We start from the raw sequence: 27248 nt of genomic DNA, 5'->3' as shown, positions 1-27248 counted from the left end.
AGATAGCCATAATTTGGCCTCAATCTATCAGTTGTATGGTATTGCCTACTAGCTCCACCACCACCCCTACAATAAGGCTGGCTTATTTACTCATCTAATAATATGCCATGCTGATTCTAACCTCTGAACATTTGCTCACAAAGTTTCCTCCTTTCTCCTCCTATCTACTTAAACCTTATGCATGCATCAGCACAAATTCTACCTCCTCCATTAAGCCCTACCTGCCCATCCCTGTTCCTTTCTCTCTCTGCTATTCTTACAGAATTTCACCCAAATTTTGACAATTATATTGGACTGCTTTTCTTGTCCAAGTGTGCTGGTCTCACTTTCCAGGCTGGTATTCAGCTAACACACATCCGCACATACAGTGATGTTGGGTGCTTACAGCCAGTGTCTGTTCTGACCAGTCAGTGCCCATAACATACCATTTGTTAAATATATTTTGAATTTCATCCCTGCTTATTTCCCAAACTAAACCATAAATTCTTTGAGAACAGCAACCTCGCCTTATAAAGAAGTATTATATCCTCCAAACCAAGCACAGTACTAAGTACACAGCTAGTGTTCAATATATATTTGTTAATTGATTTGAAGGGAGTGAAGTGTGTTGTGTTGTGAGAAAAAAATATTCCTAAGTCATGTCTACACTGGAAAGGAAGAGTTGAAAAGATAACAAAATATTTTCAAGATCAGCAGTTTAATGTCAGGGACATTTTTAAATGTATCATTTAAAGATATTCTGTGCAGCCCATAACTGCCAAACTGTTTTATAAATGTTTTTACCAGGAGTGTGAAAAAAATGTTTCAAAAATATTCAAGGAGTAGATGCCTTAACAGCCCAAAATAAAATGTTTGCTGAGGCTACAAGGCTGGCAGAACTCTGCTTCATTTCAAAAAGTTTCCAGGCAGTGGAAATGTTTTCCTGGAAAATACTACCTTTTATTTAGAGAACACTTGCCATGAACACTTAGTCATTAAGTAATTTAAGGTTTCCTCACAAGCTTTTTGGAGGAAATCTATTATACGAATGAACGAAATTATCAGCACCTATAATGTTGAAAAAAATACATTTGGCTAAATATACGAAATCTACCAAAGTATTTTTCCAACTAAGAGGGAAAAATCTTTTATACTTTTTAGTCTATTTACTGTTCTTTTAAAATTTTCTATAAGATAAAATTACGAAGAAAAGCACAAAAATCTTTGAGTGTTTGTCTGTAATATACACAAATCCAAAAACTGGAGGGCTTATTTTATTCCAAATGCCAAGTAATTTTCAAACAGACAAAACAGTCATTTCATTCAATGAAAAGAAATGGTAACTTCAGAACTATTTTTAGCAAAATCTTTGAGTTTGCTTCAAATCACCTTTCAATGAGAGAGCAATTCAGTTTGGACATTTTACTCAATCATCTACAGTAAATTACACAATGAAACACAAGAAAACAATTTCTTCCAAGAGTTTTGAAGCCAACTAAGTCTTATTCTTTTAAACATCAAAAGACAACTAAATTCTACTTCGAGCACATGGTTTGTACATTTAGTCTTTAAAACATATACACAAAAGGATATTTGTTTTGTTTTACCTCTTTAGTATTTCAGTGAGTTTCACAAAGCCAGTGTAAGCCAGTTCAAATGCTCCTCTGTGCCTGGACTGTAAAAGGTGTTGTTTAAAGTAATCTCCTATTTCTTTTACCTTTAAAACAAAATCAAAAATAAATGTTCAACTTATACTTACATTTACAGATGTATTTATGTCAGCAATATCATTTAGAACTCAAGTCTTGCTGTCTACCCATTTAGCACTTACTATCTGACAGGTAGTATTTTAAGCATTTTTATAATATCACAATTAATCCTCACAATAATTCCATGAAATAAGTACTGTTACTATCTCCACTTTACAATGGGGACTAGGAGGCCCAGAAAGGCCAAGTAACTTATTCAAGGTCACACAGCAAGTAGGTGGTAGAGCCAGTATATAAACCCAGGCAGTCCGGCCCCAGAGCTGGCCATCTTTAACTGCTACAGTAGAATGGCCTCCCTACGCCAGCTTCACAAACCTCACTGTGTTCTCTTTGTTAGCTCGTATTATTCAACACCAAGAGCAAATCACACAAAGTGACAACTCTCACACACCTACGCCTAGGTGAAATAATTATCTTTTTTTTCCTCTTTAAAAAATTTTTTTTCTGTTGTGGTTAAAATATACATAGCATAACATTTACCATTCTAACCATTTTTAAGTGTACAGTGGCATTCAGTATATTCAGACTGTTGTGCAACCATCACCACCATCCACCTACAGAACTTTTTCATCTTCCCAAACTGAAACTCCAACCCATTAAACAATAACTCCCAATAATTACCTTTTAGAGATACACAAATGTTAATGGCGATGCAAGACGTAGTGCAAAGGGCCTCCTGAAAATCGACAGGCTTCACTTTGAGTCAGAACCACGGAATTTTCCAGAATGCTACCCAATTGCTTTCATACACATTGCCTTTTTCCATGCAAGGTTAGACAAGTAACAAATGTGACAATTTATTTTAAAGAAGACACGACTGACAATTAGTTGCTGATGAGGTTTTGTACAGAATTAACTGTTAAAATGGGCTGATGGTTCTTTTATACCATTAAGATTTGGTGGCTATTGGCTTTATAAAATCCAGATTTCATATAAAACTCAGGACCACAGCTATAATTGGCTATCTCTTGATCCAGGTCTCCCCAGCAGACCACAGCATGGTGAAAAGGCAAGCTAGCCCAAGACAGCTCAGGAATGTTTACCTGGAAACACATTCTACCTCAGCCCAGTGACCAGATCAGTGTTCTGCACACATTAGAGATGACAAATCATACAAGGAGTACACGTGACCATGCGCAAGCGTCTGAGTTTCCTCATCTATAAACTGGGGATAATAACAGTACTTGCCTCAAAGGTTGTGTATTAAAATGAGTTAATAAATCTAAAAGCTCACAACAGGCCCATAACCTATAACCCAGCTCAATTCAATATGAGCTCCGTCTCGGTTTTCAAATAGAAGAAAAGTAAAGACATACTCTATACTCAAAATATATCTAATTATAGAGAGACAAGTGATACATTCAGAGAAATAGGAATCAGATATGAGACCAATGGAGAACCAGAAAAGCAGTATGTAATAGAATTTAAAAAATTCTAACACTTTAATATCCCAAAGAGTGACATGTCATGTTCTTCAGCTAAAGGCTTCAGGTAAAGATCTGATGATACTCCTAATTTTTAATATCTTTTAAAAGCCACATACTACTAATTGTCAAAAGCCACAGTCAGGGTAAGCCTTATCATTTTACATTCAATACAGTAATTTCAGAGTATATTTTGAATAGAATTATCAAGCCTTAAATCTGAATTTAACCCCCAAGACAGATTGGAGGTTCAATAATTCTACAAAATGGGGACCAGAAGAAAACCCACTCATCTAACTTATTATGACCATCATTTCTACTTGAGAGAAATAAAAGAAGATAACCAAGTGTTTTAAGCCACAGAAAATAAAAACAGGAAGTCAAAGAGATGGAGCCTCTCTAACTTTCTTAATTTTTTTTTCCAAAATGTTACAGAATTAAAACATACTTCAGGAAAACATAACTGTTACTGGTAAAGTGCTTCTCTGTGGACTTACAACGGTTCACAATCTAGTTCTTAAGCAAAGATCAGATTTTCATTGCTTCCTTTATCCTAACTCCCTTCAAAGAGGCCAAAATCAAAAGCATAAAATAAAATCAAAGACCTCAGAAATGTGACCAGTGGATGATCTTCTCAAGAGTGGACCTCAACTCTGGGTAATCCTGGCCTTAGAAAACAGAATGAGGTTCTACGGATACAAGTGAGAGGTAGACAGTTTTTCCTCATTTCATTTTGCATTTACTTTCCCAACAAACCCACCTGGGTAATATCTAGGCTTAATTTGAATTTTTCCCTTTGAAGAGAGTATAAAATTTCTGTTCATAGACAGGAAGTATTTCTTTAGCACCCTGCCAAATGCGCAGCAGCTTAGTGCTACGGTTGACAGGAAAGAACAAAACAAGATGTCTGTCCTCAGGAGGCTTTCAGTTCAGAGGACGCCACTATGCTGGGTGGTACCCGTTAGAAGCTTAACAGCTCCAAGAAATGAAAGATCCTTTGACACTGAAATAAATTATTAGAAAAAGCTTCATGTCCAGACCTTAAACAGGAGATACTTGGGTGAACCAAAATGGAAGAGGATAACTAACATGAGAAGAGGCGGGGATACTAGAATGAATGAATAAACAGTCACTAAGTTTACTGGGTCTTTTTATATGAATGAACCCAGAATAGACAGGAGAGGGTTAGCAGACCTGGCTGAAGGGCCTCGAGGTTCCATGCTAGAAAACAGTGGAAGATAGGGTTGCAAAGTAAGGATGTACCTCATTATAAAGAGTGAGGGGAATCAGCTGGGCGGTGTGGTCTATAAGCAGCTGGACAGGGAGAAGGGGCCATGCTGACACCCTCCCACTGGACAATCAGACTACAGGGAACATATTTGACCCAAACAACTCAGAAAATTAATGACAACAGTAGAATCCGAAAAAGAATTTTTAAATTTAATTTTAAAAATGAAAAAAGTCCTCTGAAAATCCCACTTATTTGCCTTTCCATTAGATACCACTACGTTCCTATTTAAAGTTCACAAAAAGCTTTTTTTAACATGGATGATATCTTTACAAAATATTTTCTTAATAAATATAACATATATCTCAGAATTTTTGAAAGGGAATTAAGGTAAAATGCAAAAGAAGAAAAGAAAAAGGCACTGATTTCTTAAAATTAAATTCGAGTCACTGTCTCTTTAAGTTTAGCATATGCTGGTTGTAACTTTTCATAAAACCTACTTCTATAGATAAATTAATATGCTTTATGGATTTACAGGATGTAAATTGCCACAGGGGAGGACAGCTACATGCCACGTCCCTAGGCATCTAGAATTCACCAACGGTCTAATTAGGGGAGCTAAATGCTCATCTAGAGCATGAAACTGACAAAGGACAAATGTAGATACATTTTTTATTTGTCCTTTATCTATATAGTAGAAAAATCAAAGTAGAAAATTACAGTAGAAAAATCAAAGCTAATTCCATTCATTATAAATTAGATAAACAGGTGGGATGTGTCTACAAAGAGCATGTGCAGTGGTTAAGATCTGAGACTCCGGAGCCAGGAGGGCTGAGCTCAGGAACTCCACTCCACCTCCTTACTCATACAAGCTAACTAAGCAACACAGTTCCCTCATCTGTGAAATGGGGATAAAACTAGAACCTACTTCACAGGATTATTCTAAGAAATAAATGAGATCATGTATATAAGCATTTAGCAGAGTAGCTGGCACAGAGAAGCAATCAATATTGCTAAATGTCCACTTTTGTTTTTACTTTGTATCACCAAGTAGTGACACTTAATCCCTAAACCTTAATTTAAATTTTTTGTGTGTGTGAGGAAGATCGGCCCTGAGCTAACCTCTGCCAATCCTCCTCTTTTTTTTTTGCTGAGAAAGACTGGCCCTGGGCTAACATCTGTGCCCATCTTCCTCCACTTTATATGGGACGCTGCCACAGCATGGCTTGACAAGCACTGCATCGGTGTGTGCCCGGGATCTGAACTGGCGAACCCCGGGCAGCTGCAGCAGAGCGAGCGCACTTAACCGCTTGCACCACCGGGCCGGCCCCTAAATTTTAACTTTAAGACACAGTCAGTTCTCATAACCTTAGGAATGTCAACGGTTAGGAGTTTCTAATTACACTTTGGTTAAATGGAATAGTTTATAAACGTGTACACTGTAGTAAGAAAATTAACGTTTTAAACTGTACATTCTCCACTATAGTGAGTTCTCACTAACACCTGGGATTTCTTCAAAGACCAAACATTGTTTTCCTACCTAATAACAACAAAGATAACAGTTTTCTGGAATTTAGACATCTTCTTACCAGAATGTTTATGCTTTGCTTTCTAGCAAATTCTTAACCATCTGCCATTTTAACTGTTGCCCTTTAGTCTGACTTTTTAAAATAAATTTCTGTCTTTATCCCCTATTATATTTCTAAGCCCTTTGAGGTCAGAGAACCACACATTATACTTCTTCATGTTCCCACAACACTTTTGTAGCAAGGCAGTCAATAAATAGGTGACAAAATGATGTGGTTACACACTGAACTTCATTTCACAGCTTAAAAAATTCAATAAATACTTATTCATAATTTCTAAAAAATAAACTTTGGCAAAGAAAATACAAAAGGCAATTTCTTTAAGACTTATAAATGCACTAAACGTACAACCCATTTATAGTCCATTACAGAAAATCTAAAACAGTAACAAAAGACATTGAGGGGGGCCGGCCCCGTGGCTTAGCAGTTAAGTGCGCGCGCTCCAATACTGGCGGCCCGGGTTCGGATCCAGGGCACGCACCGATGCACTGCTTCTCCGGCCATGCTGAGGCCGTGTTCCACATACAGCAACTAGAAGGATGTGCAACTATGACATACAACTATCTACTGGGGCTTTGGGGAAAAAAAGGAAGAGGATTGGCAATAGATGTTAGCTCAGAGCTGTTCTTCCTCAGCAAAAAGAGAATTAGCATGGGTGTTAGCTCAGGGCTGATCTTCCTCACACAAAAAAAATAAAAATAAAAAAATAACAAAAGACATTGAGGGAATGTATAAACCCAATTAGCCATGTATATCATGAAAATTACAACAGTATCTAAAGCAGGAGTTAAAAAAAAATAGCTAATTTCTAATAGCTGGTAATTATTTTTGTTCATGTGATTTCTGTGGCAATAATTACCAGGAAGAGGAAAGCAGATATGAAAAATCTACCCAAAAGCCTCTTTTTTAGGAACATTAAGAGAAATATATAAACATATGAATTGATAGTCCAGGTAGAGGAAGTTGTTTAAAAAAATCCACAGGCACTGGGTATCCGATATCCCACGGAAAGAGGACCAACAAAATGTATCAAGCAAAACTCCACATCAGCAAAGCATCCAGCCTGAAACCTAGACACACACCAGTCAGGAAGTTGTGCGATAAGGTTGCACGCACTGCTCACTCTTTAAGGGTCTCGACTTACATCCCTCAAAGCTGGTTTTATCTCTGCCTCTTGTACAGGGACATTATGAAAGAACCTTTCATTACGTGATTACAGCGCAGGAGGAAAGTCAGACGTGCCTCTCAATGAACACATTTTCCTCTTGGTGAAGTCATGGAGGACACGTTGGTTCACAAGAAGTGACCTAGGGAAATGGATCATTTGCTAAAAAGTTCAGTAGCAAGTTGCCTTACTGTCCTGTAGCTTGCAAAAATTTGGTTGGTTATGGGTAGTAGGGAAAATTGAATTTAAAGAAAAATTAAATGAGCAGTTCAGAACAAAGGCAGCACTGTGCTGTGTCAGAACACAGGCTGGGAAGGAGAAGAACTGGGTTCCTGTCCCAGAGTTGCCACAAACCAGCTTTGTGATCTTGGGCAAACCAGGTAACATGCAAGGGCTTCAGTTTCCCCTTGTACAAGAGAGCTGGATAATATCATCTCTGTGATCCTTCCAGCTCTAATAGTTTGTGAATATAGCACTGAATATTCAGAATTATAAACAAGCACCAGTTCTTCTCCTCATACAGAAACAAAAGTTCCCAAACTGTAATCTCACTACCTGCTGGCCTGTTATAAACTAGACTCATGTGTGGGGGATTTAAATGGTCAGCCTTTTAACAAAGGGCCGTAAAAGGAGGATGAGCTGAAAGCAACTGAGCTACAAAAGAAATCCTCCCTGTCTTCTACATTTGAGACCTCAAATTTCAAATTATAATAGAATCCTACTACTTTTTCAAGAGTGAAGGGTGAGTGGAGAGGAAGAAGCATCAGACTGAACATCAGTATTTTAGGTTGTATGGAACAGCTTCTTTCACCCATTGAGAGAAGAGCAGTTCACAGTTATTATTATTCTTGGGAATAAGAAATCCAAGTTCCAAATTCTCCCCCAAAATGCACAGCATTCTGCCTGCAAGTCACTTTACTGCCTCTGTCTCTGCAGGTCTGTTGTGGTCAACCTCACCTAAGCTGTTGACTCTTGAATTTGTAGTTTTGCCACCAGGTGCGCAGAGCTAGCTTTGCCAGGGCGACTATGCCCTTGGGAAGGAAGGTGTACCTTAGGCATGGCCCAGCCACTCCAATGTAAATTACATTCTTCTCTGTCATTTATATTTTTAACCCTTAAAAGTTTTAAGTACATGGGAGTATTTTTAGTTTAAGGAAATTTCACGGAGCAAAATTTTATGTTTAAAAACAGGAATCCTCTAGTAATATGAATAACACTAATTTCTTGATGACTTTGGATTTTCACTGACTAAATGCTTCTAAACTGAGGCATTTCCTTAGTTAAAGTCAGCATCATCAAGAACAAAGTTTTCCACAGAGGGCAGGGTTTCAATGTCAGAACACCATTATCACATACACTCTTGATCACTCATCAGTCATTAATTTCTTCTCAAACATACATATGTGAGGTCACCAGGTGAACACCAACTTGGAAAAATGAATGGACCTCATTAGAATGGAAACTAATATTTTATAGAAAAACAGGCTGGATTCTATTTTTTTTGTGTGTGTGAGGAAGATCAGCCCTGAGCTAACATCATGCCAATCTTCCTCTTTTTGCTGAGGAAGACCGATCCTGAGCTAACATCTATTGCCAATCCTCCTCCTTTTTTTCCCTTTTTCTCCCCAAGGCCCCAGTAGATAGTTGTATGTCATAGCTGCACGTCCTTCTAGTTGCTGTATGTGGGACACCACCTCAGCATGGCCGGAGAAGCGGTGCGTCGGTGCGTGCCCGGGATCCGAACCCGGGCTGCCAGTAGTGGAGCGCGCGCACTTAACTGCTAAGACACAGGGCCAGCCCCCGGATTCTCTTTTTTATGCAAGAAAAGTCATTGGAAGAGTTCTTTGGTTTGTAAAGAGCCTCTCTTTGTAATTGTTGTTGTTTTACTAACATCTCTTTTATTTTATATTAATTCCCAATTTCAACATGGTTATCCCACGTAAATTAAATTCATGAGATCTGGGTGCCATGTAAAAGGTGTCAAGGCAAAATGATTTTCATACGAAGCTTTCAGGTCTTTCTCAGTTGCAGTAAAAGCAAAATATGTTTCCCTTAATTTTTTTTTTTAAAATACTATCCAACAAACCCAAAAAACTAGATGTTTCAACTTGTCCTTGAAAAGGTGAGAAGTCAAGGGATTCTAGCACATGTTTACTTCTTAGTAAGATGGTGAACATCAGTGAACTAATTATTAATCATAGCTGGATTCCTCAGCAAAGATGTTGGCATTGGCACTCCAGCCAGTCACCAGCATGACTGCAAGTAACTCTAGGACACTAACGCCTATTTGATTTGGAAGAGTATACGGAACATGATGCCGGCAGTGTACTGTTTCCCTCTGCGTTCTCCATCCCCAGGCATTGCAACATCACAAGCCCAGCTGTCATCCAGATGCAAGCACACGAGTGACAGAGAGTGTGAGAATAAAAATATTAGCATTATTTCCATGGAACAAGTCACACAGTTATTACAGAAATAATCAGTATTAGCATACTACAATATTTGTTTTGTTCTTAAATGTCGTAACACCCGAGGGGAAAAATTATCTTTATTTGAAAAAGGTTAAAAGTGAAAGTACATGTTACATATCTTTGCTGGAAAATGGTGGGAAATGGATTTGTTGAAACCATATGGAAAGGAAGAAGGAATCAATTAAAAACAGAAATCTAATAAATCTAAAATATTTCCAAATGAAATGCTTGTGGTAAACTAATTTCTTGTAAACACTGGGCTCAAGTCACTTGAACAGTCCCAGATGGTGAACTAACTTTGTGGTCTTAAAATAAAAATCAGCCAAAAAAACTAAAGTGATTACAACTTTATTATCAACGTAGTGAGAAACATGAGACCCATAATCAACCAATATATTACTTTTATTTCTTTGCAAAATTTAAGAGGTTTGTGGAGTTTTACTAAATAGATAATTTCATTTAAATTTAAAATTTAAGTTTGTATGTGTTAAATGGAGAAACAAAAATTAAAATGATAATTTAAAGTTAAAAGTGAGGTAAAATCTATTGTTATTTATATAACAGAAAAATAAAAATATTTCCTAAAATGCCATAGTTTTCAAATGTGCCACAAGATCTGATTCCTAAACTACCGTGAACTTTCTTCAGTTGACATCCGTAGGATTTTATTCAAGAAAAATTCAAAACTCTTTTTTTTTTTAAAGTTGGGTTATAAATAAAAGTTTGTGATTTATGCTTTGACCAGAAATTATACCCTACCTGCTCCACTGTCAATAATCCATCAGGGGATGCTGGCACAGACTGCATGGGTAGAAGCTGGCACAGTGTGCCTAAAAGTAAAGCAACTTCCTTCATACTTCTCCAACAACATACCAGCACCATCTGAGCAGTTACATCACATGTTTTTCCTTCTTTACCTTAAAAAAAAAAAAATCTATTGCAACACTAGACATTTGATTACTCACATCCCAGGTTTCTTAGAACAAGCTTATTCATAATTTCCCCAAGAATAATCTACTTGAACAAACCAATTTGTCATATGTTATATTTATTCAGGAAAAACTAACATTTGTTGAGCATGTGCTATGAGTAAGAATCATGCTAAGTATTTTTTTAATATACTATTTTCAAAATAAATTTAAAAATAAAACACAATATTATTTCAAAACTTAAGTCTAGCCTTTGGAAATTAATGAAACAAACTCTGCCTCTCAGTCATCCATAAAATATGACTATAATAAATATACTTCACTGTTTATTTTGGTGAGGGTGGCTGTTACATCAATAAAAGACCTACTCTTACCCTACGTAAGACTTTTAAAATCAAAGGAAAATACAAATTCTCTTTCAAAATAGATTTAAATTCCATGGCCAATAAGCTATAGTTATTCTTACTCTCTTTTTCTAGTTTTAGGAATATTTTAGTACTGACAAAAAAAAAAAAAATCCAAGACAAACTATTAAATTTAAATGGCAAGTTAACAAAACAATATTTATAATGTAATCCCATTTGAGTTTTTTAAAAGCCCACTAAACTAAAAGGATAAATGTACATACATACAAGTACACAGACTAGGTCTAAAACGATATACACTCAAAAGAGAAGAAGTAGGGCTGGGGAGGAAATGAAGGGGGATTTTAATTTGTTTTTAATTCACACTTACCTCTGTATTGTTTGAAACTATTACACAATAAGCATATATTTACATGCTATTTTGTGTAACCAAAAAAAAAAAAAAACACAGAGAAATTTTTAAAAGACAATATCCCCATCTAGTGGACAATGTAGACTAAATCGCTAAGACATTACTATTTCTGATCACTTTTTACAGCACTACAGAAAATTATAAAATAACTGATGAGAAAACAAGCATTAAACTTGAATTCTGGAGGCTTGGTACAACAGAGCTGCTCACATTTTACTGAGGAATCAGATTGTTTCCTTTACACGGCTGCTTGACTATAAGGACTCTCACAGCCGACAATGAACCACACTGCTGAGAGAAGCCAGCTGCTGCCCAAACCCAAGTTCACGGTGCATCGCTGCTCTTACGTCACCTGGCTGTCACAACAGGTGTCAGCTCTCAAAGGCTTTCTGTTGTAGCACCTTATATACTGCACTGGGGCACACTATTTTCTGGTGAAAGTCTTATCAAGTCATTCCTCAAATAAATCATTTATAAGTTCAAAAAGACCTTATTTTCTAGAAGTGTTCTGCACATGTCTGCAGCCTCCGATTTACTATATAAAAAGAGCATTTTGTACATTTTATTTGTCACAAACACTAATTACAATATTACTACATTGATTTTATAGATATTACCTTTGATTTCCAAAGAAGTATCAATATTTGGTACACTGGCATTCAAGTCTTCCAAATCAAAGCTGTCATGTTCTTTCAATATTTTGGCTTGACCGAAGTAATCATTTGTATCTCGTGGCTGAATCTCACTCAGAATCGTCTGTAAGCGGCTGGCTGACTCTGAGGGAGAAAGATGAGAATACATAAAGCCCCAGTGCCACATCACATGCAGATTTCCCTTCGAGGTATTTGCCCTTAAAAATTTTGTAATTTTCAATACTTGATCATCAGATTTATTCAGAAGGGACTCACAAGGTGGATAATGTGCAAATTATTTATATAAGGTCTTCATGACACTTGAATATACTTTTAAAATATGGCAAACATTTCAAAGAGGTTGAAGATAGGACAAAAAAACACAACAGGAACTGTCCATAGTTGTGACAAAGGCAGCCATCTCATTTACATTGCTTTTCTTAGTGTTGTCTAGGAATCTGAAATATGGTGCTCAATCATGTGAAAGAAGACCAATAAACTTCAATCAATTTTGTTTTATGAGGTTGTTTCCCCACCTACAACATAAGTTATCAAGGTTTAAAGGTAGAAAGTTACAAAGACATAAAAGAAACCCCACCAACAAGAAAAACAATCCTTTGGAATATCATAAAGATTCCATATTTGACTTTGAAATGTATTATGTAATATACTGCTTTCTAAGTATGATTTACAGTCCTAGTATTACATTAAACTTCATTTTTATTCCCCAAGCACTCACTGGATTAGGAAATGTAAGCTCATGAATGCAACATTTTGTCTGTCTGTTCACTGCTGAGTCGCCAGTGCCTAGAACAGAAACTGGCTCATGGCATAGGTACAGCAACATGGGCTGAAGGAATGAATGGATGACTAGGTAAGATAAAGCTGGCCAGGCTCAGGCACCTTATGTTGCAAGCAGCACTTACCAGGATAAGTAAAGAACGTCACTTATCTGGCAGGTACAAGGAACCCTGAAATATTTTGGGGGAACCTTGTAAGAGGAATTAACCCAAATCTGTAGGTATTGCAGGCAATGTCTGATGACAAAATCCTTGGCTTGGCTTTCCTGCCCTCAAGAGACCGCTGAAGTTCAATCTGAGATTTCTTATAAAAAGTTCCAGCAAAGCAGATTTAGAAGAGCTTATATGATCAATTGCTATTCTTGCTGTACTTATGTAAATAATTGGGCCAACTCTATTGGAACTAGACTTATTTTGCAAACTAGTTAGTTTTAATTTGGCTATCTTTGATAAAAATGAGGGTGATTTTAGAGAGAAAAATTATATTTCAGTAAAAACTATAGTATACATTTGCGGATATTAGATCCTAGTTTTGTTAATTATCTTTTGAGGTTTTTGTTTTATATCTGTTGACTGGACTGGGTCCTGATTTCTTCTAGTCTCCTAAAATATCTGGCTACAGATCTCCTAACTAACGTTTTTGATTTTTTCCCATCGTTTTCATTTGAAATCACTGAGAACTGAACTTCCCCTTTATCCTGAAGCCTTACAAACTGAAGTCGATGGACTTGATATATACTTGAGATATTACCCGATGACATCATCAGACATTTTAAACTGCAAAAGATACTTTGACGCTGACATCTAAAAATCTTCTTAAGTGGCTGTCCTCTGAACTCAGAAACTGCTTTACAACTTGCTCCAACCACTAACCTTGTTTTTCTTTTGTTTACATAGAAATGCTTCTATTAAATACTTGATTGCTTGCTTCCACAATGTAGGCGTAACCTTGAGAGCCCACTTGCATCACCACCTTCTAAAATAAACTTAATTGAACTGAAAAAAAAAAAAAAAAAGCTGGCCAGGCTCAGATTTTTAAAGAAAAATAACAAGTAATCATCTGAAACAAATTAACAAATCAAAGAACAGGTATTTACTGTATACCTGTTTTAAACAATTGTCTTTTAGGTATTTAGGAAATATAAAGACCAAAAAACTGCTATCATGATGATTTAACCAACATCTTATGTTCATGTGTGGCTTCCATGAAATTTTGCCAAAAAAAAACAAATTTTGACAGCCATGAAAAAGTAACACTAGCCCAAAAAGAAATCATGGAAAGACTAAGAAAAAAGAGGGAGGATCAGAATAAAGTTTTAAGAACCCTACTCATTCATTTTTATGGCTTTTGGGGGAGACTTTTTTCAAGGAATTCAGAATGCATGGCAGATAACATGGGAAAGAAACAGGAAAAATGGAGACAACCAGAGGAAAAAACAAAAGGTAAAATTAAGGAAAAGTCTGTGGGCCAAAGACAGTTTTAGAGACCAACAGATATTTTAAAACTTTAATAACAAACAGAATTTTAGCATACTCTGCAGGCCCCACCCACAATAGGTGACAAATATTCAAGATTTCTCATTCAGAATATACTGGTACTTGCCTGATCCAAATAGTAACGATAAGACTGGATGTTCCTTATTCTCATGCACTATTTAAGTAGGAAAACTGAAGCGTTAAATTTTGGTACTTAGACTATCAGCCAAAATAAATAAATAAATGTGTCTTACTATGAACCATCACCAATCTTCCAACTCATTTTTAGTAAAGAACAAAACCTAACACTTTCTATGCAAAAGATACAACTCCAGGTTACTTTAATTATCAGCCCAAGGTACTGCACTGTGTGATCCAGTGTGTGTTTATGATACACTCACTGTGTTTTTAATACAAGCCTCTCATTTGCACTCCAAAATGCATTTGCAAACTTTATTTCAAAACCAAATATGAATTTACTTCATGATTTTCTAGGTGTTCAAAGAAACACTAGTGTTAGTATACACCTTTAACAGCCGATCCCTTCTGGCCTGTTGTAGCACAGGAATAATGCCACCTAGGGCATCCCAGGCACTGAGTTTGGCTCCTATCCTTTCAGGAATTGTTCATTCATTGACTTATTCATTATAACAAATATTTATTGTGTACCTACTTCTACAAGGCACTGTGCCAACCAAGCACAAGGGAGGAAAACATAGACAAGATCCCTGTTAAACTGCAACAACTCCGTGAAGGAATTCTTTGGGAAGGGAAGAGTGGTAAGAGACAAGACTGGTGAGGCAGCAAGAACCAAACTATCACAGGACCTGGTCTGAGGTGACTCCAGTATTTTAAATAAGAGGGGATGGGAGTGGGGCAGGGCACAAGGGTCAAGTGAAGATTATGTGTAACATGATGAATTATGTGATGAGAAAAGATTACTTTGGATGTAGCAAGACGGAAATGGAAGGAGATAAGAGTAGATGTAGGGAAACCAGTTGGGAGGCCCCTGGGGTAGTCCAAACAAGAGAAGATAAAAGCCTAGAGTAAGGGAAGAAGATGCAGATAAAAAGAAAAGAAGTTTGAAAGATATTTAAGGGGAAACTGAAACAATGTAGAAACTGGCTAGATATAAGGAGCAAAGGAGAAACATCAGCAGCCCTAGGCTCCTGATCTGCGGGAAGAGATCTTTGGTAGGCCCATTTGTAAAGACACAGGAGTTGGGAGGGAAAAGGCAGACGAAAGGTCATGAGCTCAATCTGGGGCGTTGTGAGTATCTCCTTCTATTTTTTTTTTTAATTAAATGGTCTTTGTATGTCAAACGGTCTTTGCCCATTCCAGATTCCTAACAAGCTGCCTTCTCTGACTGAACTCCATCTATTGCCCACCTCTTTAATTTATATTGCCTGTCTCCCAGTCCCAGCCATTACGTGGTAGTTGTGTTCTGAAATGACAATATTATAAAACCCAATTTACCCCAGGGGAGGAAGCACCTTGCTCATCACCTGGTTATTTATTTATTTAGGTTATTTTTTAATAGTTAAAAATATTACTAAAAAGGCAGAAATATTTCTAATAATTAATAATAATAATAATAATTGCTTTTCTTCCCTCTTCAGCTTTTATATCTCTCCAAAGAAATGATTAGGGGAGAAAAATATAATAATTCTAGCTTTCTTCATCTGCTGACCTGAATCAGTGTCCATTGGGATGAGGCCTTCTGGGGAGGAGCTCTGAATGACTGGAGACACGACGGCAGAAAGCCTGTAGGACACCCAAAGGAGCTTCTCCACGACAGGTCTCCATTCACTCACCAACTGCAGACCGCTGCAACAAAGACATGTAGGAAATTTATACTAAGAGCAAAAATCAAAATTTTTAAATGGAAATTAATAGATCAAAGGGAGTGGAAAGAATTTAGGTTTCAAAACTGTGCAATCTAGGAACTGTTTGAGACATAAAAATATGTATATATATGTACATTTTCTAATCTAATTTTTAATTATCTCTAAGGCAATAAACTACATTCCTTTCCCAGGACACACTCCAATAAGGGTTTAAAGCTCAAAAATGAGCACTCAGGAGAGAGCTGTGGATAGCCTTACTTTAGAGATAACTTCTGCAAAGCTCCTGTGATACAGTGGACTCGCCCATACATTGGAAATGATGCTGCTGCCTGAAGCAGAGAATTTCCAGCCCGAGATACTTCTTCCTCAAGATTTTCCAGCAAGCATTTGATAACTAGAAAAAGCAAAACACCAAAGTAATGACAGTTTAAAAACATATTTATAAATTTGTGAACAGCAAAACAGTTCCCATGAAAACACCCAATCAACTGAACTTTATAATAGAGGTTTTGAATAAAAAAAGAGATCTTTCAAGGTTATCCAGCCTGTTATCCATTTCCAGTTAAGATGGAACTGAGTGTCTGTCTCTGACTTCCTGGATCCATTTAAAGCATTCACTCCAAATCATTCCTCCTAGACATCCTCTATGGGGGTAACAGACTCTAGGTGCGCGTGTCATGTCCTATTTGGACAGCAGATGTGGTGTTTTTATATAATGGCTTTACTAAGATATAATTCACATACCATACAATTTATACATTTAAAGTGTACAAATCAATGGTTTTAGTATATTCACAGATATGTGCAACCGTCACCACAGTGAATTTTAGAACATATTCATTGTCACCCCTCAAAAAACCCTCACCTATTATCAGTCACTCCCCTTCCTGCACCTCTTACCTTCCTCAGTCCTAGGCAATCACTTATCTATTTTCTATCTCTATAGATTTGCCTATTCTGGACATATCATATAAACGGAATCATACAATACATGGCTTCTTTCACTTAGCATGATGTTTTTAAAGTTCATTCATGTCGTAGCACGTATCAATATTTCATTCCTTTTTATGGCTGAATAATAGTCCATTGTAAGGATATACCACATTTTATTTATCCATTTATCAGTTGATGAATATGTGCATTGTTTCCACTTTTTGGCTATTATGAATAATGCTGCTATGAACATTCATATACAAGTTTTTGTTTGGACATAGTTTTCATTTCTCTTAAGTATATGCCTGTTATGGACTTAATGTTTGTACTCTCACACAAATTCATGTTGAAGCCCTAACCCCCAATGTGATGGTACTTGGAGGTACTTTTAGGAAGTAATTAGGTTTAGATGAGGTGACGAGGGTGGGACCCCCATGATGGAATTAGTCCTTATAAGAAGAAGAGACATTAGAGCTTGCTCTCTTTCCTCTATGTGAGCACAGAGCAAGAAGGCTGCTGCCTGCCATTTTACATTCCCACCAGCAGTGTATGAGGGATCCCCTTTCTCCACATCCTCAACAACATTGGTTATTATCTATTTTTTTGAGTAGAGCCAACACACTGGGTGTGAAGTGCTTCCTCATTGTGATTTTGATTTACATTTCCCTAACGGCTAATGATACTGATCATCTTTTCATGTACTTATTGTGATGGTTATTTTTGGAGAAATATCTATTCAGATTCATTGTCTATTTTTTAATTTGGTTACATCCTTTTATTAGTGAGTTGTAAGAGTTCTTTATATATTTAGATACAAGTCCCTTATCAGATAAAGGATTTGCATATATTTTTCCCACTCTGCAGGCTGTCTTTTCACTTTCTTGATGGTGTCCTTGATACAAAAAGTCTCAAATGTTGATGAAGTCCAATTTATCTATTTTTTCTTTGTTACTTGCACTTTGGGTGTCATATCTAAGAAACCATTACCTAACCCAAGATCACGAAGATTTACACCCATGTTTTATTCTACAAGTTTTATCATTTTAGCTCTTGCATCTAGGTCTTTGATTCATTTTAAGCTAATTTTTGTATATGGTATGAGGTAGTAGGTCCAAGTTCATTCTTTTTCATGTGGATATCCAGTTATCCCAGCATAGTAGATATCTCCTCTCACTGCTAAGAGGGAGAGGGTTATATTTTAAATTTTAGAATTGTGTATAACCAGTAAATTATTAATATTTAGAATATATAAAGAACTCCTAAAAAGCAATAGGAAAAGACCAACAACCCCAGAGAAAACTGAACAAAGGATATGAACAGGCATTTCATAGAAGGGGGAAGTGAACAGCTTATAAACATGTAAAAGGACGCTCAATTACATTAGCAATCAGAAAAATGCAAGATAAAACCACAGTGAGATACCATTTTATATGCAGGAAAATCTGAAAGTCTGATAATACCAAGTTAAGGTGATGATGTGATGCATCATAACTCTCAAAATTTACTGCTGGGAGTGTAATTTGAAAATCTATTTGGTATCATCTAGTAAAGTTGAAGATGCACATACTTTATGACTAGGCTATTCTACTTTTTTGTTTACCATAAACTCTTACACATGTCTAGTAGAAGATTTTTACAAGAATGCTCACAATGGCATTATTTATTTAGAAAAAAGAAGTCCATCAATAGGAGAATGCATTAATAAATTGTAGTAAATTTGTATACTACATATAGTACTATTTATATAAAATTCAAAATCATGTAAAAGAAAATAATATATTGTTTAATGATATATATACACAAGTGGTTAAAATCACGGTAAAAACAAGACGAAAGATTAATATAAAACATAGGACAGTAATTATATGTTGGGGGTGGTTTGAATAAAGGAGAGGCTTCAAAGGTATGGGTGCTGTTGTACTTCTTAAGCTGGGTGTTATCACCTAGGTTGGGAACAAAACTTGTGAAATTTTATATTACTATTTAAATCTTCTATATACTTAAATCTTCTTTGTATGTTTGACGTATTTCATAAAGTTTAAAAATGTCTTGAATTTGAAAGCCTTACAGGAAGCATGGAACTCCCGAGTTCACTCCGATTGCAGACCCCTTCCCATCATCCTATCAGCGTCTCCTTTTGAACCCAGCTCTGAAGCAATTAGTGTGGGCAAGCGTCATCTTCCCTGGTACTGTCATCTCTCTATTCCCAGAGCTATGGCCACACTCCCGCCAGAATGACTCATGGCCTTTATTAGTTTTCTTTTTCATGTTTTTTTCTACCATCTTGGAAAGAATAATTTTGCACTCTCTTTCTATATCTCACCCTTTTTTTTTTAAATAAAAATCCTTATCTGTCCTTAATAACAGTATAATTCCAAAATGAAGACTTACTAGCATAAAATCTCCAACAAATATTTGCCGAAAATCACTAGATCTAATCCAACTCAGACCCTAGGTTTGCAACTGGCTGTATGGGAAGAGTAAAAGGCAGGAGTATGACAGCCAGTTAAAACATAAACCCTGACAGACACAGGAACTCAGCTCTGTAGAAAAACAACAAGATGATCTGGCTATAGTCATAGTAACATTTCTGCAGGAAAAAAAGTACATTTTTGATAGAGAAAGAGGTCTCATTTAAGTAAGGGCTTTATTAAGGTACACTTGTATATGTACTTATTTAACATGAATCTTCTGTTTCGAAACAAGTGTTATAGCTGAATAAACTATTTATTTGCATAAGAGAAATTCAGGGTGTTCTTATATGCTGGTAAACTACTATGCTTATATGCTAGTAATCTCTTAAATAAAAAACCACAAAGTAAACGTTTAACCATTAGATATTCTAACCAAATGAACAGTGAGAGAGTAAGATATTGGTTTTGATAAATAACAGCCAAAGGTCATTTACTCAATACAAACCCATTAATGTGTTCCTTTCCACCACAGTAGCAGACTTATCTCCATCCCCACACGCAACGTGCTGAGTTTTGACATAGGCAGACAGAGATGACGGCAGAGCATTCTGCCAGATTAAGAAGTTCAGCAGGTAGGAAGCTGTTACAGAGTCATACGGTTTGGTGCTTGTGCTGAGCTCCAATGCTGCCTGGAATAAGCCTTGCAGTTTCTCTGAATCCTAGAATAAAGCACAGACCCAGTAACTGTCACTGAAACATTTCTTTAATTTGAAGGAATAATACACATTTAAAAAGAGAGCCTGCCACATAACTGTAACTCAATATGAACATTAATTCAATTCTCTTTCTCCCTGAATACAGGTTAGAGCTTTTATTATAGTAATTAATGATTATTACTAATCAGTTTCAGTGATGAGAGTCTTGAAAATAATTTCAGTTGGAAAATTCAACATTGATAGGCTTTTTTTTAAAAGAACTTCTTTCTTCAGCAAAAAGTACACTTTTCCCTGCAGAAATTCTGCTATGACTATAGCCAGATCATATTTATTATTTCTATATAGACCAGAGTTCTTTTACATATCAAGGTTTGTTTTACCTGGGCATCATACTCCTGCCCTTCTCTCTCCCCCGCTTCCATACAGCTAGTTCAATGGAGAAAAATACAAATCCATACAAAAATACAAATCCCCCAGGCTATTCCTGGTGAAGCTCCATGTACATGCATGGAAAATAAAGCGATCAGATCAGCCTCAGAAATTCTGCATCAGAGCTCCCACACTTCTGTCTCATATAAACATCCACTCACGTGGCCTGTCCCAAAGGAGAGAGAGAACAAAGGATAATCGACTGTAACATGCACGGAAAGACACTAGGCTGAGGACAGGAGATGTGGGTCTTAGTCTCAACTCCACGGTTAACAAGTTGCACGTTCACCACATTGGAACTCAGGGTTTCATTGTTCAATAACATTGATTCTACTAGGATTATTCTATAACGGTCTAATATAAGGTAAAAAATCATTATAAATTTAATTTTGAATTTGATTATAGGTACACCAATACTTAATGTCTTAGAATTTCAAATAATAGATATCAAACATACTGATTCAAATATCAGTTTATTTCAATTTAAAATCTTTGCCGTTTGATATGTTTAATTTTCTATGACCTAAAAAACTTAAAGATAGTGGCCAAAAGCTCAAATCTAAATAAATACTAGAAAGAACCAATTAAGCATCTAAGTCATTTTTTGTAACTGACAGTTAAGTTCCTGAATTGCTTAACTAACAAACTAGTAAGATACACAATAAATAGCCTTTGGAGTCTAACATATCTTTGTTCTATCAACTGTGGTCAATCAAAACATAATACAAAGACCTTGGCTATGTAGCTACACAAGAAAGAAGAGCAATAGACTAGGTGAGTAGGAAAATCATATATCAGAAAGATACGCCATCAAAAATACATGTATACAAGTCCTTAGATTAGGTTAGCATTCAAAAAATGTTTTAAAGTTAACTATATTAAAAAATTAATTATATATTATATAAGGTATACCCAAAGAAAGACTTTGAAAATATGTAATTAATATTTTAAAATCTTGAATGCCTATTCCTATGATCATTTTACTAATATGAAAGCCACACCAGATAGTATAAAGACCAAAATCCTATAGCAAGCCATATGTGCTACTTAAGTTTCCTGAATTCTACAGTTAGTGGCTATATACCAAACACATGTTTATCAAATTAGAAATACAGAGGCCCCCTAGGGCCCTTCATAGGTCATATAAGGAGCAGGTCTTTCATGTAAGTGTTATCATAGACCTTACCTACTCCAGATACTCTCAAAATATTTGCCAGGAATGAGGCATAGTTATATGTATGATACAAGCCTACAGTGTGATGAATGGTAAGGAGCAGGGGGGAGGGGTGTGTGGGAGAGGAGAAAGGTACAAAAATTAGAAGTCTAAGCACCAAAGAAGCTTCTGCTCACCAGGGCACTTGAAAGACCACAGGGATAGGTGGACTCTGGAGAGCAACTCACAATATGGACCCAAGTTAGAAAAGATGCCCTGAGATCTTGCAATACCACCTGGAAGCCACAGAAATAGACATCTATGCACTCTGACATACGCTCCTACAGAATCCCACTGCATCTACAAGCTGTCATGCCCTAAATGAGCCTAATAGCCGGAGACCAGACCATGGCTCAGCTATAGCCCCTGCAGGTGCCCTTGGTCTCTATACAGCTCTAACAGAAAGCCATAGCAAAGCTCTTGAGCCAGTGACCTCACAGCTGCTGGTGACCTCACAGCCTCTGAATCAGCCTCAAGGGCGCAGCCAAGTGGCTGGGTGAGGGGGTCCCCTGCAGACTCATCCCCATGCTGTGCCCTCACTCCTGAGCCCAGCTTTGGTTTCCACGTCAAAGTGAGAAATGCAAGTTGTCAGGAAGAGAGTGGGAGCTGCGGGTGAGGAAGAACGCCTAGAGAGGACTGCTGTTAACCTCAAGGACTCTGAGTTTCAGTCTCAGTTTAGCTTTTGCTTATTGGAAAACCAGAAACATGTTCTCTACCTCAATTACACTCAGCGTCCTAGTCTACTAATCAGGGAGATTATCTCAAAAAACTCAAGTTACTGTAAGTGATGTGTTTTGATCAAATATTAACATGTCCAAGGAAACTGAGGAGACCACAGTTAACTGAAATCTACCAATAATCTTGTAAACAATAAAACCTACTGTGGTTATTGTCCTTCACCTCTCTTTTCATCAAAACAATAAAGCAAGCAAAGCTCACTGATTTGGACTTCGTTTTCTCTTATATTTCCTCCTTCCCCACCATCCATCCTGACCTCCTCCATCCCATCACCCGGTAACAGTAGAGGTATTAATGATAACTGAAATAGATGATGTAAGAAGGCAGATGCAAAAAGCCTGGACAATCCACAGACCGTTTTACCTGCTGCTAAAATAGAAAGTTTGCATGCACACATCACATTTACATTTACATAGGAAAAGTCCAAATACCTGAAATTGTACAACTGTTTTTGGTAACTTCATTAGAAGATCAAATGCTAATATTTTCACTTCTTCAAAAGTGCTGGCAAAACATGCCACTAGTGTTTGGAAACGACCAACATCAATATCATGACTCAGCTGATACACTGTTTGGACTCCACCTAGGAAAAAAAAAAAGATTTAAAAGTGAATAAAAGGAAGATGAAACCAATATTTTGAAGTTATTTGGCCAAATTTATAGAAAATTAGTACAAAACTTTACATTTCATACCTTACCCACAATAGTATAAAATTTTCCATTAATTTGTTTCCTAAAAGGATAAAATAATAAGTATTACAATTCTCCAAACAGGAAATAAATATTTTTTTAAAATGTGTTCAAAACCCCTCCATTCCATGGATAAAGAAAATGTGGTATATACACACAATGGAATACTACTCAGCCATTAAAAAAGATGAAATCTTGCCATTTGCAACAACATGGATGGACCTTGCGGGTATTATGCTAAGCGAAATAAGTCAGAGAGACAAAGTCAAATAGCGTATGATCCCACTCATACATAGAAGATAAAAACAACAACAAACAAACACAGAGACAGAGATTGGATTGGTGGTTACCAGAGGGGAAGGGGAGAGGGAGGAGGACAAAAGGGGTGATTAAGCACATGTGTGTGGTGATGGATGGTAATTAGTGTTTGGGTGGTGAACACGATGTAATCTACAAAGAAATCGAAATATAATGATGTACACCTGAAATTTATATACTGTTATAAACCAATGTTACCTCAGTAAAAAAAAAATCCCTCTGGAATACGTCAATGTTCATAGAAGCATTATGCACAATAGCCAAAGAGTTGAAACAACCCAAGCGTTTATCAACAGATAAATAAAATGTACTATATACATATGATGAATATTATTCAGCCATAAAAAGAAATGAAGTTCTGACATATGCTACAATGTGGATGTAACTTGAAAGAATTATGCTAAGTGAAATAATCCAGACACAAAAGGAGAAATATTGTGTAATTCTACTTGAGTTAAATATCTAGAATAGGCAAATCATAGAGACAGAAATTAGATTAGAGGTTACTGGAGGCTGGGGGCAGAGGGGAATGGGAGTTACTCCTTAATGGTTACAGAGTTTCTGTCTGGGGTGATAAAAAGGTTTTAGAAATAATGGTGATGGTTGCATAACATTGTGAATGTAATCAATCCCACTGAATTAACAAGGGGCAAAATAGCAAATTTTTTGTATTTTATCACAATTTTAAAAAATTAATAATATACCAAAAACCAATGAATTGTATGGTATGCAAATTATGTCTCAATAAAGCTGTTTTTTAAAAATTCAAAAAAACACAAATAAAACCACTCCATTCTTTTTCAAAAGGTTATATATTATATAAAAGATAACCTAAGGTATTTTTTAAATAAACAAATAAATTTACGAATATATCTTTTTAAAAATCTTCATAAAACTTGTTTTCTTGACCTAGCATCCAAAGTCCTACCATGCCTTAAGTGAACTGACACAGAATAATCAATACGCTCACATACCCTAATAGAACTACTGGGCATCAAAGACAAGGAATCTTTTGGCCATTCAGGCAAAAAGCTTAATAAATCCACGTAATGGAAAAAATTAGGCTGGCTTCACTCTTCACCATAGCATCATACAGTGCTATTAGATAGAGCAATGGTTAGAAAATCTTCAGGGAAAGGAGACGTGATGAAAAATCGTATGTCAAAATCCTATTCCACTATCAAGTATAACAGTAACATACACATTTTTGAATGTGCAAGAAATTAAGAACTACATTTCCCCAAAAACTCTTCTCAAAGAAAGATGAATTTCAGCCAACCAAGAAATGAACAGAACAACTATCACAAAAGAATGATGGCAGTCACTGGATTCATTTAACTCTAAGATTAAGACTAAACAACTGTGGGAATAACGGGTTTTATAGCAAAATGTGAAGAACATTTACCAACCTTTAACAAATTAACCCCTGATAATAACTGAAAACATTCCTATACTTACTTAATTTGAGGAATACTGTTCAATATAAATCAGCATGTGGGTGTCTTCTTTAATCTTAACTTACAAGTTAGTACAACCCTGTGAAATTCCTAGAGCAATCAAATGAAGTTTTTGTCACTTCCTTCACACCTCTGCTCAAATTCGTTTCTTCTTTTCCAATTCAGATGCCTTTTATTTCTTTTTCTTGCCTAATTGCTCTGGCTAAAAGTTTTGGTACGACGGAGAACGGCAGTGGTGAAAGCGAGCTTCTGTATCATGTTCCTGATCATAGGGGAAAGGCTTTCAGTCTTTCACCATTGAGTATGGTGTTAGCTGTAGGTTTTTCATGAATGTCTTTATCACATATAAGAAGTTCCCTTCCAGTCCTAGTTTGCTGAGTGTTTATTTATCATAAAAGAGTGTTGAATTTTGTCAATGCTTTTTCTGCATCAATTGAGACTATCACGTGTTTTTTTCCCTTCATTCTAATGTGGTATATTACACTGACTATTTTTTCTTATGCTGAACCACCCTGACATTCCTGGGATAAATTCCACTTACTCACGCTGTATAATACTTTTAATAAGCTGTTGGATTTGGTTTGCTAGTATTTTGTTGAGAATTTTTGCATCTATATCTATAAGGGATACCGGCCTGGAGTTTTCTGTTCTTGTGCTGTTTTTAGAATCTAGATTTGGTATCAAGGTGATACCGGCCTCACAGAATGAGTTAGGAAATGTTCCCTCCTCTCCAATTTTTTGGAAGAGTTTGAGAAGGACTGGTGTTAATTCTTCTTTAAATGTTTGGTAGATTCACCAGTGAAGCCACTCCGCTTGGACTTTTCCTTGCTGAGAAGCTTTTGATTACTAAGTCCATCTCTTTATTGTTACAGGTCTGTTCAATTTTTTTATTTCTTCTTGAGTCAGTAATTTCTATGTTTCCTCTAGGTTACCTAATTTATTGGAAATACAATACAAATGCAATTGTTCATTGTATTGTCCTATAACCCTTTTTATTTCGGTAAGGTCAGGAGAAATGTCCCTAACTTTCACTTCTGATTTTAGTTATTTGCGCCTTCTTTCTTTTTTTTTTCTTAGTATAGCTAAAACTTTGTCAATTTTGTTGATCTTTTAAAAAACCAACTTTGGTTTCGTTGATTCTCTATTATTCTTCTATTCTCCATCTCACTTATCTCCGTTCTAATCTTTATTATTTCCTTCCTTCTGCTAGCTTTGGGTTAAGTTTGCTCTTCTTTTTCTAATTCCTTGAGGTGTTAAGTTAGGTTACTGACTTGGGATCTTTTTTAACGTAGGCATCTACAGCTATAAATCTCCCTATAAGCACTACTTTACTTCAGCCCATAAGTTCTTATATGTTGTGCTTTTGTTTTCATTCCTCTTAAAGTATTTTCTAATTTCCCTAGTGATTTCTCCTTTGACTCATTGGTTGTTTAAGAGCTCTACTCAAATTTGAAGTCTTTTCTGACACTACTGTATGAAACAGCTAGCACTCCCCATCCTCCCAGGTACTCTATACGCCCCTACCCCTTCTCTTCTTGAAATATCTTTTTATAGTATTTATCTCTAGCTGAAATTCTATATATTACTTGCTAATTCATTGTCTGACTCCCTTCACTAAAATCTAAGCTCAAAAATGGGAAGCACTTTATTTTGTACATTGCATATTCTTGGCTGCTTCACATATAATAAGCACTAAATAAACATTTGTTGAACAAATTCTTTTAATCTAATTGTGGAATCCAATTTTTCACCATGAATACTGTGACATTTTATTCTGAGTAAGAAAGATGCATGTGGCTTATTCTTCTTGAACTAGGACATACTTGAGGAAAGGCAGAAACTATTCTGACTAACCATAGTCCTTCTGTAAAATAATATAAAAACCCACATTAAAGTTCTTGAGATAAAGATGACGAATGAATTTACATTTCCCATCCTGCATTTCATGGTCATGCCTCTTGAGCCTCCTTTCAAGTAAATGGGTATAATGTGGCTTGCTGCATTTGCATTACCTCCCAGTTGTTTAATTAACATAATTACTGTGACATCAGTTACTGCCAAATTATATATGACTCATTCATTAGGGAAAATGAGTATGGTTTTTCATTTTTAAAGTAGGTTTAAATATACTAAACTATTCTCTCAATTGAAAATTACCAGTATAATTCAGCCTAGCGTTATTTCCCATACACCCACATCCAACTATAACTACATCAAACGTACAGAAAACTTTCTGTTAAATGAATAAGCAGTCACT

The 27248-nt window shown here is 36.2% G+C and overlaps 1 protein-coding gene across 2 annotated transcripts in view; it reads right to left on the bottom strand.

Annotated features, from left to right (window-relative positions):
• The window catches only part of THADA (THADA armadillo repeat containing), a 312115-nt gene that overhangs the window by 257075 nt on the left and 27792 nt on the right, over positions 1–27248 (bottom strand). For both annotated transcript variants that reach the window (XM_058551343.1, XM_058551342.1), the window contains exons 16-22: positions 22958–23109; positions 19936–20149; positions 16342–16477; positions 15927–16063; positions 11946–12104; positions 10382–10539; positions 1587–1696 (exon numbers count right to left, since the gene is read on the bottom strand). In XM_058551343.1, the coding sequence (XP_058407326.1) occupies positions 1587–1696; positions 10382–10539; positions 11946–12104; positions 15927–16063; positions 16342–16477; positions 19936–20149; positions 22958–23109 (1066 nt within the window). The remainder of the gene's footprint in view (positions 1–1586; positions 1697–10381; positions 10540–11945; positions 12105–15926; positions 16064–16341; positions 16478–19935; positions 20150–22957; positions 23110–27248) is intronic.

This window comes from Diceros bicornis, chromosome 12, assembly GCF_020826845.1.
Source record: "Diceros bicornis minor isolate mBicDic1 chromosome 12, mDicBic1.mat.cur, whole genome shotgun sequence".
Classification (NCBI taxonomy): Eukaryota; Metazoa; Chordata; class Mammalia; order Perissodactyla; family Rhinocerotidae; genus Diceros; species Diceros bicornis.
The sequence above is the reverse complement of the archived record's forward strand: the minus strand, read 5'-3'. Positions and strand labels throughout refer to the sequence as shown.